A 15019-nucleotide genomic window follows, 5' to 3' on the forward strand; every position below is an offset into this window, starting at 1 on the left:
AACATTCATAAGTAAATAATAATGTGACAAATATTAACGTACTCTCACACACACACACGCACTCAGTCTCATCAAGAAACAAAAATTTGATATACACCAACTGTTGGCAGCATTTACTCTAAGAATGGAATAAAAAGCCCTATGTAGTAGAAGACATTTTTGTAAGTATAAATTCCCTCATTAGTTATATTTTTAAATATATAAAAATCATAATCTGAAGACTCATCTCTTCAATTGATATATTTGAAGAAAGTTCATCAATAAAAATTTCAGCAAGCAAAATTTCTAACTGGTACCTCTGCTCTTGTGATAATTTGATCACTACCTACCAAGGAAAAAGAATGAAAAGACATATTTCAGGTAATGATTAATTCTGAAGAGAGAATAATAGGTGATTTTTCTATTCTTTAAATCTTTTTGAGTTTGTCAAGTTTTCTGCAAATACGTGTTTCTACAAATAGGTATAAATTAATGAATTACATTTAATTACATGTAACGCTATATTTAAAATCTTAAGAATTTTCATCGTACACTGTCTTGTAATTCAATCTCTCATATCTTAACCTATCTCCACCTACATCAATCACAAGTATATTAATATAGACACTCTCCTTTCTTACTAGAAAACCTTCAAGGTAAACTTAGAACGGATGACTCTTTAGTATAATCTAGTTGTCAAGGACACTCTAGAAAAATCATACATACAGACCTCATCTTAAAAACAAACAAAATATCAAAAATCCCTGAGTATCCTAGGAGACACTCATAAAAGACATAAACTCTACTCTACTAGCATTCAAAAACCAAAACAAAATGATCCCTATGATCAAAAGGCACACAGTTACACCAAAAATGAATATAGATGTGCAAAAAAAGTACAGGACTTATACAAGGCTAAAATCATCTTCAGTTTTAAATTATAACTAGTTTTATCTCTACAAAATTTAAATTTTATGAATCTAGAAATAATGTCTCCATTTCATCAAAACCCTTATAATCCCTAGGTAATTTTGCTAGGTGTTAAAAATGCTTCTTAAATAAATTTAGTTCAAAGAGTATACTAGTGATAATTATCACTATTATCTAATAATCATAGCTAATAAGATTAGATAATAGCTAATAATCATATGGAAAACTGAATTCTAACATTGTGCTAAGTTTCCATGTATGTAAGTTTTACTAACTACAATATGTACAAAGGAATTTAACTTATTCATGTTTAACATATACAGCTACAATTTTAAATATAATTTTTTTTCACATTCATTGGGAAGGAAATAGTTGAGATTAGACAATGAAAACAGCCACACATAGGAGATACTCAATAAATGTTTGTCAGGTAAAAGAATTAACTCCTGTAGGAGTTAATTCTAGTATGTGCTATACTAGAGGCTTTGCAACAAGACCATTTTCATTATTAATGCCATAAAAAGATAAATATGGCATAGAGAAAGAAAGAGACAACAATGGAGTTAAAGGCATTTGTAACACCAACTGTAACACAAACAGGTGGGCTTCCTTTTCTTGTCAATCTTCAGATTTAGGTTGACAGGAAAGAGGGAAAGGAAAATAGATCTCTATGGTAACATATATTTATTCCAATTTCAAAACTAATGGAACCAACCTTTCCACTTCCAAAATAGGTTTCAATCAAATGTTTTTAAGCTAATTAAGAGATGATCCATAAAGAAACCAGACCACGAAATAACTTTAGAACAGGTTCTTATTTCTTCACTTTTGTATTTTTCTTTTCTATTCCTTTCTTTCATGGGGGAAGATGGGGATAAAAAAAGTGAAAGGTTAAATTAGGCAAGCTAATAGTATTTTTGGGAAGAGGAAACAGGGAGGCAAAATTCCCTGCAAGAGATGCACAGCCATAAAGTAGTTTCGTATGTGTGCCATTTCTAGAATGTACTTTCAAATAATCTCAAGAAACAAAAAATGAATTTATTTTCTAAACTGAAATAGCACTATCTGGTACACATTACGATATTCTCTACGTTATAAGGAGTTTGAGTATGAAGTAATAAGCAATAAGAATATACTTAAATAAAATCGGCCAGGCGCTGTGGCTCACGCCTGTAATCCCAGTACTCTGGGAGGCCGAGGCGGGCGGATCACAAGGTCAGGAATTGGAGACCAGCCTGACTAACATGGTGAAACTTCGTCTCTACTAAAAATACAAAAATTAGCCGGGCGTGGTGCCCGCGCCTGTAGCCTCAGCTACTCGGGAGGCTGAGGCAGAAGAATCACTTGAATCTGGAATGCGAAGGTTGCAGTACGCCGAGATTGCACCACGGCACTCCAGCCTGGGAGACAGAGCGAGACTTTGTCTCAAAAAAAATAACATAACATAACATAAAATAAATAAAAAATAAAGAAAATATATTTAAGTAAAATCTACAGTCCTCCTCAATCATGGATTCCATTTCCAGCCCTACCATCATTTTTAACCTATCCCTCTCTAGACCTTCTCGTTTTAGTCATCATTTTTATAGTACAGCAGCCAAAAATATACATAATCTATTTTATGCAGATGTAGCATAGCATTATTTAAAATGAGAATTATGATTCCGGTTATCGCCAATCCTTAAATTCACCCTACATTATACTAAGCTTTTACGAAAAAAGCATGCTGTATTTCAGATCATTTACTCAAAACACATTTTTTTACCCTTGACCCACAAAAATCTATTTAATATTTTTCAATTTATTCTTAACAATCTTGCTGCCCATTCTTATCGGCATAATTCACTCTGATTTACAAATTTTGAGAGATTTCACTATATATCAAAATTGTTTATAAAGGCTGCATACAGTAGCTCACACCTGCTAATTCCAGAACTTTGGGGGCCGAGGCGCGTGGATCACTGGTAGCCGGGAGTTTGCGACTAGCCCGGCAAATGTGGTGAAACCCTGACTCTAATAAAAATACAAAACAATGAGCCAGGCGCAGTGGCTCACGCTGCAACTCCAGATACTCGGCAAGCTGAGGTGGGAATTGCTTGACTCCCAGACGCGAAGGTTGCAGTGAGTCGAGGCCACGCCACTGCACTCAAGCGTGGACGACCTTGTCTCAACAAAAAAGAAAAAAAGAGTTGTTTATAAAGACACTAATAATGGCTCCAATAGGAGTTCCTCAAGTACTTTAATGGTTTTTGTTGTTATTGTTGTTGTCTGAGACAGTCTCACTCTGTTGCCCAGACTGGCGTGCAGTGGCGCGATCTCTGCTCACTGTAACCTCTGCCTCCCGAGTTAAAGCAATTCTCCTGCCTCAGCCTCCCAAGTAGCTGAGACTTACTGGCGGGAGCCACTACGCCCCACTAATTTTTGTATTTTTAGCACTCTGATGTTTCAAACGTAAAATCTTTACATTTTCTTCTCCCCGCTCTTTTATCTCTAGTCTCACTCAGAAGTAAACTTAAAAATTAACCCCAGGCTGGATGCGGTAGCTCACGCCTATAATCCCACAGCATTTTGGGAGCCTGTGGCAGGAGGATCACTTGAAGCCAGGAGTTCAAGATCAGCCTGGGCAACAAAGTGAGATGCCATCTCTACACACACACAAAAAGTTGACCCCTTTAAAACATCATGTAATGTTTACGAGTTTCACAGGACAGAAGGCACTCTAAGTTATGCTTTCAACAATCAGAGCTATATTATTTGAAGTTTCACAGCATGCTTGGGGAAAATAACAGTTAATATTTCCCTTTTCAATAACTGAAACCCCAAATTATAAATCATTATAAAAATAATACCTATATGGTCCCACAACTCTACATCCCGTCATGAATGAATAATAATAATTTCTAAAGACAAAAAAAATGTTAAGAAGTGAAGCACTGTTAAGTCAGAAAGGGTATTTTGCTTCTGGGTAAGAAGTAGATGGGCATAACTCTACCAGATAGGTAAAGTTCAACGGACTAGAAGGATATTCGCATTTACCCACCACCTTCAATTCCCTAATGACTTACTTTTTTTTTTTGAAAAAACGAAAGCTGAAAAAAGTTAGGTTTGGTGTAGGTTACACCATGGATGTTGGTGCCTCCTACTGGTCCTAATAAAAATATAGTGGTACCAGTAGGCACTACTTCACATACCAATGTGAAGTAAAAATTCCTTTTCATCGGTGGTCAAGTATGGAAAAATTATGAAGGTCCTCATTAAATCTACATTTTTTAACCCACTAAATTATCCTTATAAAAATTCAGATAAACTGTCATAAACGCAACTGCACTGCCTCAAGGACCTAAAAATTGTTTTTCTAATCAACTGGATGGCATAATCAGGTAACAGCAGAAGCAGGCTATAGTCTAGTGAATTTCTGGGAGTCAGAATATGCTGCTTTGATGATTATTAAACACTGAAAACTTTCACAATACTAATTCCAGTTAAGTTGGTGAGGTTAAAAATGACTCAACTAAAAATAAGGGTTCGATTAAAACATCCCACAGGGGTCTACTGTAAATAATAGTTGCAACCAAGTTCTGTTACCTCAAGACTTGAAGTCCCAAAGATGTCCCACACTAAGTGGCTAATAAAGAAATGTTTATGAGTTATTCTTACTACAGAGATGAGACTTCATGAGAACCTAGCAGAGATGCAAAGACTTACATAAGACACATGGTACTATGTAGTAGGAGATATAAAGATGAGTAAGACAAGGCTTTTGCTTTCAGGTATGACAGTCCACAGCACACAGTGTAAACTGCTTCATTAATTAAAGGGCAAAACATGAAGATATAAAAGAGAGTAGGCATAGACTGGTTTACCAGAAAGATGAGATCAATCTTGGACCCACTGCTTCACAAATAGGCCTTCTTTGTTATCACATTATCTGCTTAGTTAGAAGCAGTTTCCAAATCTGTAGTTAGAATGTTTCAAAGTAACAAGGTAGAAGGGAGAGGAGGGGGGTACGAGACCTCTTTGAGGATCTAATGAAAATTCTGCACATATACTATAGGGCTAGGGCAGAAAGGAAGAAAAATAAAGCCCTATAAGCACCTTCAACAAAATATTTTGTTTAATATCAGAGGATTCACAGCTTATCCAGACCCCAAGTTAACAATCTCTATTTAAAAGAAACATTTTTTTTTCAAATTAATAAGGAAAGATTACCTTGAAAACTAAATATTTTGAAAGGCAAGGAAGAAGTCATACATTGCCTCTAGAAAGGGTGGTTTTTCAGTATGAAGTTTTCATCTTGTTAACTTAATTCTAGGTGGTGGGAATATGGATTATTTTTCTATAATTTTCTGTATTTCTTGTTTTCTTTTTCTTTAGTGAATTTTTCAGAAGAAATGGAAAGAAAACTTGGGGTGACCAACTTGTCTTCAATGGCTGTCCAACTGCCAAAAAGCATCTTCCCTTATACAAGCTGAATTTGCCAATATCTGAAATATGGTACTCAACACCATACAGCATGACAGAGCGTATGAATGAGAGAATAAATGAATGAATGAGAAGGCTTTGAATCTAACAGTCCCAGGTTCAATTCCATTCTGACATTTATTAGCTATGTGATCCTGATGAGGTTGCCTAAAATCCTTCTACACCAGTATGTTTACCTGTAAAATGAATGTTCCCTGCCAACACTTGAATACTTCTGAAACTCACACATTATTCAAGATGTACATTTAACCACTTAAGCTCACTCTCATACCTCCCCAAACTTATAATATTTATTCATTGGTGCATTTTTAAATTGAGGTGTCTTACAACAGTTTTGTTCACCATTGCTCACCCAGTATAGCACAATACCTAGCACATAGTAGGAACTCCAAACATTTATTGAATAATGAAAGAAATATAGCAGCACCTACTTCATAGGGTTACGGCGAGAATAAAATGAGAATACGTGAAAACTGTATTAACTCATTTAACTCTCATAACAATGTTATAAAGTAGAATCTAGTATCATTACCATTTATACCGTTTACATGAGAAAACTGCAGTAGAGATTTAAAAACTTGACCAAGGTCACAAAGCTAGTAAATGGTGGATCAAGGATTTAAATCCAAGCTCCAGAACCCATACCTTTAACCTTTACCTAGCTTTCACAAACAGTAGGTACTGAATAAATACTCATTTTTATTTACTCATTAAAAATTTTAGGAGGCTTAAGGTACTTACCAGGCATTCAACAATCAATTTGTATTAGTTTAACTGGCTTTCCCCTTAATACTTACAGAAGATCATCATCGCTAAGAAAAGGAATTAAGAAATTAGAAAATGTTGAAATCTAAACTTCAGCTATTCAGAAGCCCTGGATCCAAGGGAAGAAGTTCTATTCCTTCTCTTCTTTTCCTAAATGAATGCTGAATCCTCCCTAAGTACTAGTTATTCACTAAAAATGTTTTGTTTTTTTCTAGTACTGTGCTTAAGCAGGAGAGAAGACAAGATAAATTATAATTAAGACAGACTACTGCTTCAAAGATCTTAACATCTAGTTTACAAATACTGCTACATCAATTAAGAGATGAAACAAGCAAGCTTCTCTGGGCTAATCTAGGATTCTAAGCATCACAAAAGAGGAATTTAGATAGCACTTTTCCAATAAAAAAAAAAAAAAATTTCCAAATGAAGCTGAACACAGCCTAATTCTGAAATATTTTTTCTTTTTCCCTCATTTTCAACTCTCATTTTCTGTCTGTAAACAGACCCTCCCTGGCCTTGCAAATCCTTTCAATACTAAGTCAGTACTAATTCATTTATTGGCTCCCTTTGTCTAAAATTTCTTCACCAGGTTTATCTCTTGATTTAGTCACAGGTTACTTACAAAAATAGATGAAATTCTGATCAACTCCTACTGTACTTATACTTTAAGCATCTTCAACAAAAATGTTTTCCCCCTTTGAATTCCACTTTAGAAAATACTAAGATCGCAGTGCACAGTGGCTCACGCCTGTAATCTCAGCACTCTGGGAGGCTGAGGCGAGCGGATCCCCTGAGGTCAGGAGTTCAAGACTACCCCAGCCAATACGGTAAAACCCTGTCTCTACTAAAAAGACAAAAATTAACCAGGCGTGGTGGCAGATGCCTGTAATTCCAGCTACTCGGGAAGCTGAGGCAGGAGAATTGCTTGAACCTGGGAGGTGGAAGTTGCAGTGAGCCGAGATGAGACCGTTGCACTCCAGCCTGGGCAACAAGAGTGAAACTCCGTCTCCAAAAAAAAAATACTAAGATCATTCAGTCATATTCAAAAATGCATTTAACAGAATGTAATGTTATTTCTGAAATAAAATATCAACCCTTGAAATTATAAGGTTTTTTTCTTGTAATAGTTAAAAGCAATTTAATTAATTTTGTCCACTAATTTGAAAGAGCATCAAGGCTTTTATGTTAGAAAATACATTTGTATTTTCCATATTGGTCAGTCACTTACTGAAAACCAAGAAAATTATGCATTTTCAATTTTACATCTAAGATTTTGTGTCAAATAGAGGGGGAGAGGGAGGCAGGAAGCTCTTGGTCTTATTTGTTTCCAGGTATACCCAAAGTTATGCAAATTATCTAAGACATGATTAACCTATTCTGAAACACTTTTAAGTAAAATTCTATTCTCAATAACCCACTCCAATGTCTTGGAATTATATTCTTATTGTTCAACACTTAAATGAAGCTCTTATTTAAATTGAATCTTGTTTCCTTCCATTTTTCCCCTTTGGGCGGATACAGAGATTATTCAGATAGCATTTCTTTATAGCAAACCTATATATTTTTGTTAAATTAAAGTTATCCTTTCAGGTTAAATACCACAAAACCATAACCTTTCATATTCCTTCTTAATCTTTTGATGATTTTTACTGGAAGGATAATTTTAAAGATCATTTTATCTACTTTTTTTTTATTGTGTAGCCTATAACAGAATGAATTAGAGAAAAGACAACATTGTGATTTTAGCCACAAGACTTCCTAGCTCCAGAAAGTTAGGCTTCTGCTGACATGTCAGTAAAATGGTAATTAAAAGAAAAACATTACACAACTCACTCCATTTAGCTTACAGTTTTATTTGTCTTTACTTTGGTCAAAAGATGAAAATGGGGCAGAGACAACCTGTACACCTTTTTGTCTGCTCATCCCTCATCTGCATAAATTTTTTTAATGGGTACACTTTTTTTTTTTTTGAGACAGAGTCTCACTCTTGTTGCCCAGGCTGGAGTGCAATGGCACAATCTCGGCTCACTGCAACCTCCACCTCCTGGGTTCAAGCAATTCTTCTACCTCAGCCTCCCAAGTAGCTGAGATTACAGGCACCTGCCACCACGCCTGGTTAATTTTTTTGTATTTTTAGTAGAGATGGGGTTTCATCATGTTGGCCAGGCTGGTCTCGAACTCCCGACCTCAGGTGATCCGCCCGGCTCGGTCTCCCAAAGTGCTGGGATTACAGGCGTGAGCTACCGCGCCCGTCCAATGGGTACACTTTCTTACACGTATTTCTCCTGACTCATCTTCATAACAAATGACAAACCCATTGTTTAATACCATGTAAGACAGGATAAGGTATGTTAAAAACATAGAAATACTACCATAGTTGGTCAAAGTCAACATAATCATTCCTATATTATAAAAGGAAAACAAACCTGACCCACAAAATAAACATACCTACAAACTTAGAGCCATTCTTCATGATTTAAGGAATTACTAAAAGTTCTGCTTATTAGGCTGTATTCCAATAGACAAAACTACCTAGGTATGTGAAGTTTGCAGCAGAATATCCCAGTGAGTAGTGCATTCAACTATCATAACCTGGCTCTAAACCAGAGCTTAATGTTTTCAGGAGAATTTAAAATTTTAAGTAATGGTATTCTGCCTACAGCTGCATGATTGTGTTACCTTGCCATTCAGTAACTATTTTTCTGAAGGATGTCAAAAGGGTGATAAAAGGAAATAAATTATCATTAAAAAGTGTACAGGTCTGAGCCATTAGAAAACTTTGATTTCTACTTTTGCTACTACCCACCACAACCACCTTCCTCTAAACCTTGTTTTCCTCCTTTTTAAAACAAAAGGTTGACTTATCTGTAAAACATTTCTCACCTTTGAGAAGAATCATACAATTGAATGATTCTAAGTACCATAACAAATTTTATTAGGGATAAGGATCCCATCACATCTTTCTCTTCCTTGTTTCACATGCAGCCAGAGCAACACACTATTCTAAACATCCAAGTAGGCCAATATAAAAGTCTATCAATATAAACCTATTCTCAGAATCCAACAGGCTAAAAGGGAATAGAAACAAGGAGGGGCATATTTTTGTCATACATACTTGAACACTTAATATCTCTACCTACGTAACTTCATCCAGTCTGAGATAAAAGAGAGTCTGGTCTTCTACAAATAGACACGTGTCAAATCCTTTAAAAGGTACTTCTCTATTTCAACAGAGACCAGGATTCAATAAATCCAATGTTCAGAAAACCAGACTTGCATCAAAATAAGTTCCATGTTTGTGGAAAAGAATAGTTAGTGTTAGTTCTAGACGAATTAGTTAGTCTCCTCTTAGAACTAAGTTTAAAATCAGTCTTCAAAGCTGTTTTCCCTCTGCTGATAAAGATTTCCCTCTCCAGCTAAAGATTTTTCTAGATTCTATTTCAGGAAGGAGACAAGAGAGTGATAAGAGAGCTAATAACTAGTAAAGCTAACTCAGTTGGTTGTCAGTATGGTATGTTTTACTGAGCCTTTGGGTTGTAAGGGCTTCTATGAGGAATAAGGTCCTGCAACGCCGCCTGTCTGTGGACCCAAGAAAAATTACAAAGTTATTATGAAACCAGATCACTAGGACAAACCGAGAGGCCTTCCTATTCCAACTCACCACAACCAGGCCTGGCTCCAAAGCCGACTCTTTGGCTGTCCCATAGTATGGGACAACAGGTCCTAGCTTAATTCTAATTCACTAACGAGACATTTGAAGACATGTATGTATGTACGTGTAAGGATCAAATATATTTTTCATCCACTTACAAATGTATATGGTCATTTATAATTATTTAGAGTTACTGATAAATGTATACAAATACAGCATCAGCTCATCGAAAATCCTTGGGAGATCGAGGAAGTGAAGTTACTTCAGCAGCCAGGATAGTTACGAAAAACCCTGCAGAACAGTATGGAAAAGTACAGCTTCTCACGTGTCCCTCACATACACAAACACTTAGCTCTGAGTCCATTACAACCTTACGTCCCCCTCAAACTGCTCTCCTCCACCCCACAACTGGGAGAAGTTGAACAACCTCCTAGTTGGTCCCCAAGAGACTCATCTACCTATTATTTTACTCCTCCCGCTTTGATCCCGATCCCGTCCCAGACTAAGGTGGCCCTACTGGCCGCAGGCAGATAACCCCCTGACCCCCCGGCGTGCAAACAGGGAATCTAACCAATTCCCTCCATCCTTAACCATGTGAGCCATGCCATGATAACAGGCTGTTCACCAACTCTGTGAACTCCGTGGTCCTCCCACCCCCACGTGTCAGCCACCCTCCCCCACATTCCCACACCTCACGATTTAGGCCGAGGGAAGAAAGGGGGCAGTCGAAAGCCTGGCCCCTAAGAGATCAACCCACTGGAATCTGTCCCACTGAAAGTCCCCTCCCACCTTCGGCCCCTATCCCTTACAGTCCCTTCCTCCCTCCTTCCTTGGAAACCAGGCCCTTGCCTCAGAAACCTCCTCTTCCTCGTCGTCGTCGTCCTCTTCTTCCTCGCTGTTGTTACTGCTGGTGCCGCCGCCGCCACCTCCGCCTCCACCGCCGCCTCCACCGCCGCCGCTGTTGTCGCTGTCGCTGCTGCTTTCGCTGCTGCTAGGGGGTCGGCAAGTCCGGTTACGCTTGGCCTTGTGGTGCTGCTGCTGCGGCGGCTTCTTCTTCAGGAGCAGGTCGCAGACTCGCACCATCCCACGAGGAGACGAGGCCGAGCGAGCTCCGCTGCTGCCGCCAACGCCGCCGCCGACCTCCGCCGCCGCGGGGGGGCCCGCCACAGCCGCCACCGCCGGGGGGCTCCCTTCTCCTTCTGCAGCCGTCGCCGCCGCCACCGGAACCGTCGCCTTCTCCATCCCCAGGGAAAGAGGGAGGGCGCGGACGGGGGAGGGGCGTGGGGGCTACGCTCTACCGCGACTTCGGCCGCACTGGGGCCGACACAGCAATCGGTGCCGTCTCCGCCGCCACCGCCTCGGTCACCTCTACTGCCGCCGCCGCCGCCGCTCCACCAGCTCTCACCTCGTCTCGCGATACTAAGGGCGGGGAGCCTGACGATGGGAGGGAGGGAGAGGGAGGGAGCAAGGGAAGGGGGGTGAGGCGTTTAAGAGGGATACCGGGTGTCGGGAGAACCAGAGAAGAGGAGACTAGAAAGCCGGGGAAGTGTGCCTGGGGCACGTTCCGAAGGGGAACGGCGGGGACAGATAAGGGGGGCGCGATTGCAGCCGGAGCGCCCGCGAGCTCCCGGATTTCTTCTCTTTCCTCTCTATTTCCCGCACACACAGCCCTGCAGCCCTCCCTTCTTCCTTCCTGGCTTGTGATTAGAACGCAGCCGCAGGCGGAAGTGCAGTGACGCCATCAGCCGTCGCCTGAGCCGTGGGGCGCTGGCGGCCGAAAGGCGAAAGTGAGATTTCGAGGGCCGCGTCTGGGGCCCCGCGGGCGCGCTGTGCTGCGATGTGTGGGGAGTACGGGGAGGCTGGAGAGGAGCCGGCCCCGGGCAGTGTGAGGTGCGGAAGCGCGGTCCAGACACTTTGTTGACGGGAGGCCAGTCCGCCAGATCCGGGAGGTGGGGCCTCGTTCTGGACTGCTGTACGTAGTTTTATTCCTGGTCGTTTTTTTCGACCGCCAAATCGAGAGATAAAGCTTTGGATCATGAGAGATGGCGTCGTGTTGGGAAAAGAGCCTTCTTTACCTAAGTTTAAGCTTGGCTCATAGACATCTTCTACGAGTTTACACGTGTGTAATATGAAGGCAGTCGATTAAGAGATGTCTAAGATCATTACACCACAAGTTTACGAGGGGAGGAAGACACGGGAAGGATGCGTGGTCTGTGCCAGACTTTGTAGACGATTCTCTGAATGACCCTGATTTAGCTCTTCTGGCCCTCTTAGATTCAACTTGGAAGCAGGCATAAATAATGATTATTGTCGGTATACTTCTCTCGGAAGGAATATTGTGATGGGGGTTGTGGGTTCATTTTTAGGTGTCTAAAGAACTTTCAGGACTTTTGAAATGATAGTGGAGCCCATTGAACTCAGAATTATCCCTTTCTGGTCTATTGGGAGTATAGTGGCATAAGGAAAATGAAGCAAACATCAAAGACAGATGTACTGGCACAAGATTAAAACTATGTCTCAGCTGACATAGTTGCCATTTTAAGACTGCTAAGTTTAGCTGAATATGCCTGGAATTTTTTTTTTTTTTTTTAGCATTTTTTTCTTTTTAGCATTGGCATACCATATGAAATGTGGGCAGTTGCCAGTACTCTACAGAGTACCATGGCAGAATTGGCAATGACTAAATCAATTCATTCAAACAAAAATTCATCATGTGCCTACTGTGTGCATAATTTGTGGAATCAAAGTCTCTGTTTCCAGGGGCTTTACAGTGTAATAACTGCTATAGTAAATATATATGCAGAGTGGTAACCATCTGCCTATTCCTCTCCTACCGTCGTTGCTGAGTCCAGTGTAGAACAAAGCATTGCATTGTGTATCTCACCACTACTGATTTAGATTTTATAATTTCAGCTGCATCCCTCCCTCCTGCTTTGTATATTCTTCAGCATCTTTTTCTCCCTTTCCACTTGAATACTTTTTGCAGTCTTTAAATCCCAGCCCATTTCATTATATGACTTTTAACTTAGAACTTCACAGTTTTCCAAGTGCTAGAAATTTCCTGAGATTTCCTTTTCTCCAGTATCTAGGAATGATACTGTTAATATGTGAGATTAACTCTTCATACATATTCTAGTTCCAATACCCCTCTTTCTCATCCAGTAATTATCTTTTCTGTTGTCAACCTTCTACAAATTTTGGTTCCTTAGCTAATTCTTCTGTAGCTTTCAGTTGTTTCCTTCACAAGCAAACTTTCTTTCCTTAAAAAGTATTCTATACTCAGGAGGCTGAAGCAGGAGAACCGCTTGAACCAGGGAGGCGGAGGTTGCAGTGAGCTGAGATCGTGCCACTGCACTCTAGCCTGGGCAACAGAGCGAGATTCCACCTCAAAAAAAAGAAAAGTCTTCTACATTCAGTGTCTTTTTTGTTTTCTGAAATTGACTTGTCAGCACTGTGCAGTCTAGTTCCCGTGTCTACCGTGCTACCAAAAATACTCTCTTTAAAGTAATCTCATTGTTTGGAAGAAAATGAGTTTTTTGCTCATTAGTATAATAGTGAAATGATGACCTATTTCACTAGTAGGATAAAGTTCAAAACTACTAAAATGGACAAGGCCTGTAAAGTCACTTTCTTTTATTTTTATCTAACTTTTTGTTTTCCCCGCTAGAACTTCTGGCAGGAACTGACTAGCCCATGAAACTTATTTCTTCTTGGGCACACAGCTAAACTAAATTTCACAGCTTTCCTTGTAGTTGGTTGTAGTCATGTGATGAACTACTTTTTTTTTTTTTTTTTTTTTGAGACAGAGTTTAGCTCTTGTTGCCCAGGCTGGAATGCAATGGCACAATTTCAGCTCACCGCAACCTCCGCCTCCTGGGTTCAAGCGATTCTCCTGCCTCAGCCTCCCAAGTAGCTGGGATTACAGGCATGCACCATCACACCCAGCTAATTTTGTATTTTTAGTGAAGACACGGTTTCTCCATGTTGGTCAGGCTGGTCTTGAACTCCCGACTTCAGGTGATTCCCCTGCCTCATCTTCCCAAAGTGCTGGGATTACAACCAGAGCCACTGTGCCTGGCCGTGATTAACTTCTAGCCAATGAAATATGAATGGAAATGATGTGCTCATTTTTAGGGTTAATGAAGTCCTATTCTCCCTTACTCTTTCTTCATCAACCTGATGCCTTTCAGCATGGTGACCTTGAAAACTATATGTTGGAGATGCCAAAGACAGAAAAGAGAAGAAGGAGTGGCTGAAACACTACTTGGAAGAGAGCCACCCCAATTAGATACATTCCTTTTTGGACTTCCTGTAAGAGAAAAAATTGAGATTTGAGAATTTATATCTATAGGAGCTAGAATGACCATAACTAGTCCAGAAACTGGTACCAGAAGTGGAGTACCGCTAAGACAATAACCTAAAATATGTTACATCAGCTTAGTTATGATGTAGCAGGTGGTAGAGAATGTGATTTGGAGGCTGGAAAAAGGAGGCTCATGTTTGCAGTGGCAAAGTAATTAGTAAAACTGTCACCTGAAATAATTCAAAATCAGATCACCTATTTAGATTAGCTCCAGAGGAAATGATTGAAAAGAGCAAAAGTAATACTACGTGTTGAATTTTATATTTTACTTTTAGTAAGTTTTTACTAAAGAGAAACTCAGGAGATACTTGGCAGAAGTGAGAGTGTACACAAATATTTCTCAGGGAGGGTTGGAAAAGGTGACTTTTTAAGACTTCTAACAATATTAAAAAAAAAAAAAAAAAAAGCTAGAAGAGGTCTTGAGTATAGTTACCCGTGAGATTAAGTCCTGCAACAAAGATCAGGAAAAGGGTTTGGTCTTTCCATTCAAAGTCATTATTGTAGATGGCTTCAAGATAGCTATGATAAAGGTCTAAAGGAACTGGCATAGGAGCAAGGAAGCAAAGCAGTAAATTAGGCTTGATAATTATGTAAGAAAGAACTTTGGGTGTAGTTACTAGAAGCAAATCAATCAGAAGACTACATTTTTGGAGGAACTTTATTACTAATCATACTAAATCTGGTTCAGATATCATTGGGTGTTAAAACAGAGGGTAACTGTCCAACCCGAAGCTTGCATAAGTAGAAGAATAGAGCATTAAACCTTAACAGCTCTCCAGTACCCACATATGATGTGGCCGTGGAGAATGATGGAAAAAAAGAACATTTCAGAAGCTCATCAGGAGCTG

At 39.6% G+C, this 15019-nt stretch overlaps 1 protein-coding gene and 1 long non-coding RNA gene across 9 annotated transcripts in view; one reads left to right on the forward strand and one right to left on the reverse strand.

Annotated features, from left to right (window-relative positions):
* Positions 1–11314, reverse strand: part of ANKRD17 (ankyrin repeat domain 17) — a 182789-nt gene extending 171475 nt beyond the window's left edge. For all 3 annotated transcript variants that reach the window (XM_007998859.3, XM_007998856.3, XM_007998855.3), the window contains exon 1: positions 10658–11314. In XM_007998859.3, the coding sequence (XP_007997050.2) occupies positions 10658–11050 (393 nt within the window). In that variant the 5' untranslated portion in view covers positions 11051–11314. The remainder of the gene's footprint in view (positions 1–10657) is intronic.
* Positions 11315–11497: 183 nt separating this feature from the next.
* Positions 11498–15019, forward strand: part of LOC119622509 (uncharacterized) — a 56214-nt gene continuing 52692 nt past the window's right edge. For 4 of the 6 annotated variants that reach the window (XR_012093359.1, XR_005239128.2, XR_012093361.1 and 1 more), the window contains exon 1: positions 11498–11780. This is a non-coding gene — a long non-coding RNA (uncharacterized lncRNA). The remainder of the gene's footprint in view (positions 11781–15019) is intronic. The other 2 variants (XR_012093360.1, XR_012093362.1) reach the window with 2 other exon arrangements.

This window comes from Chlorocebus sabaeus, chromosome 7 (assembly GCF_047675955.1).
Source record: "Chlorocebus sabaeus isolate Y175 chromosome 7, mChlSab1.0.hap1, whole genome shotgun sequence".
Taxonomy (NCBI): domain Eukaryota; kingdom Metazoa; phylum Chordata; class Mammalia; order Primates; family Cercopithecidae; genus Chlorocebus; species Chlorocebus sabaeus.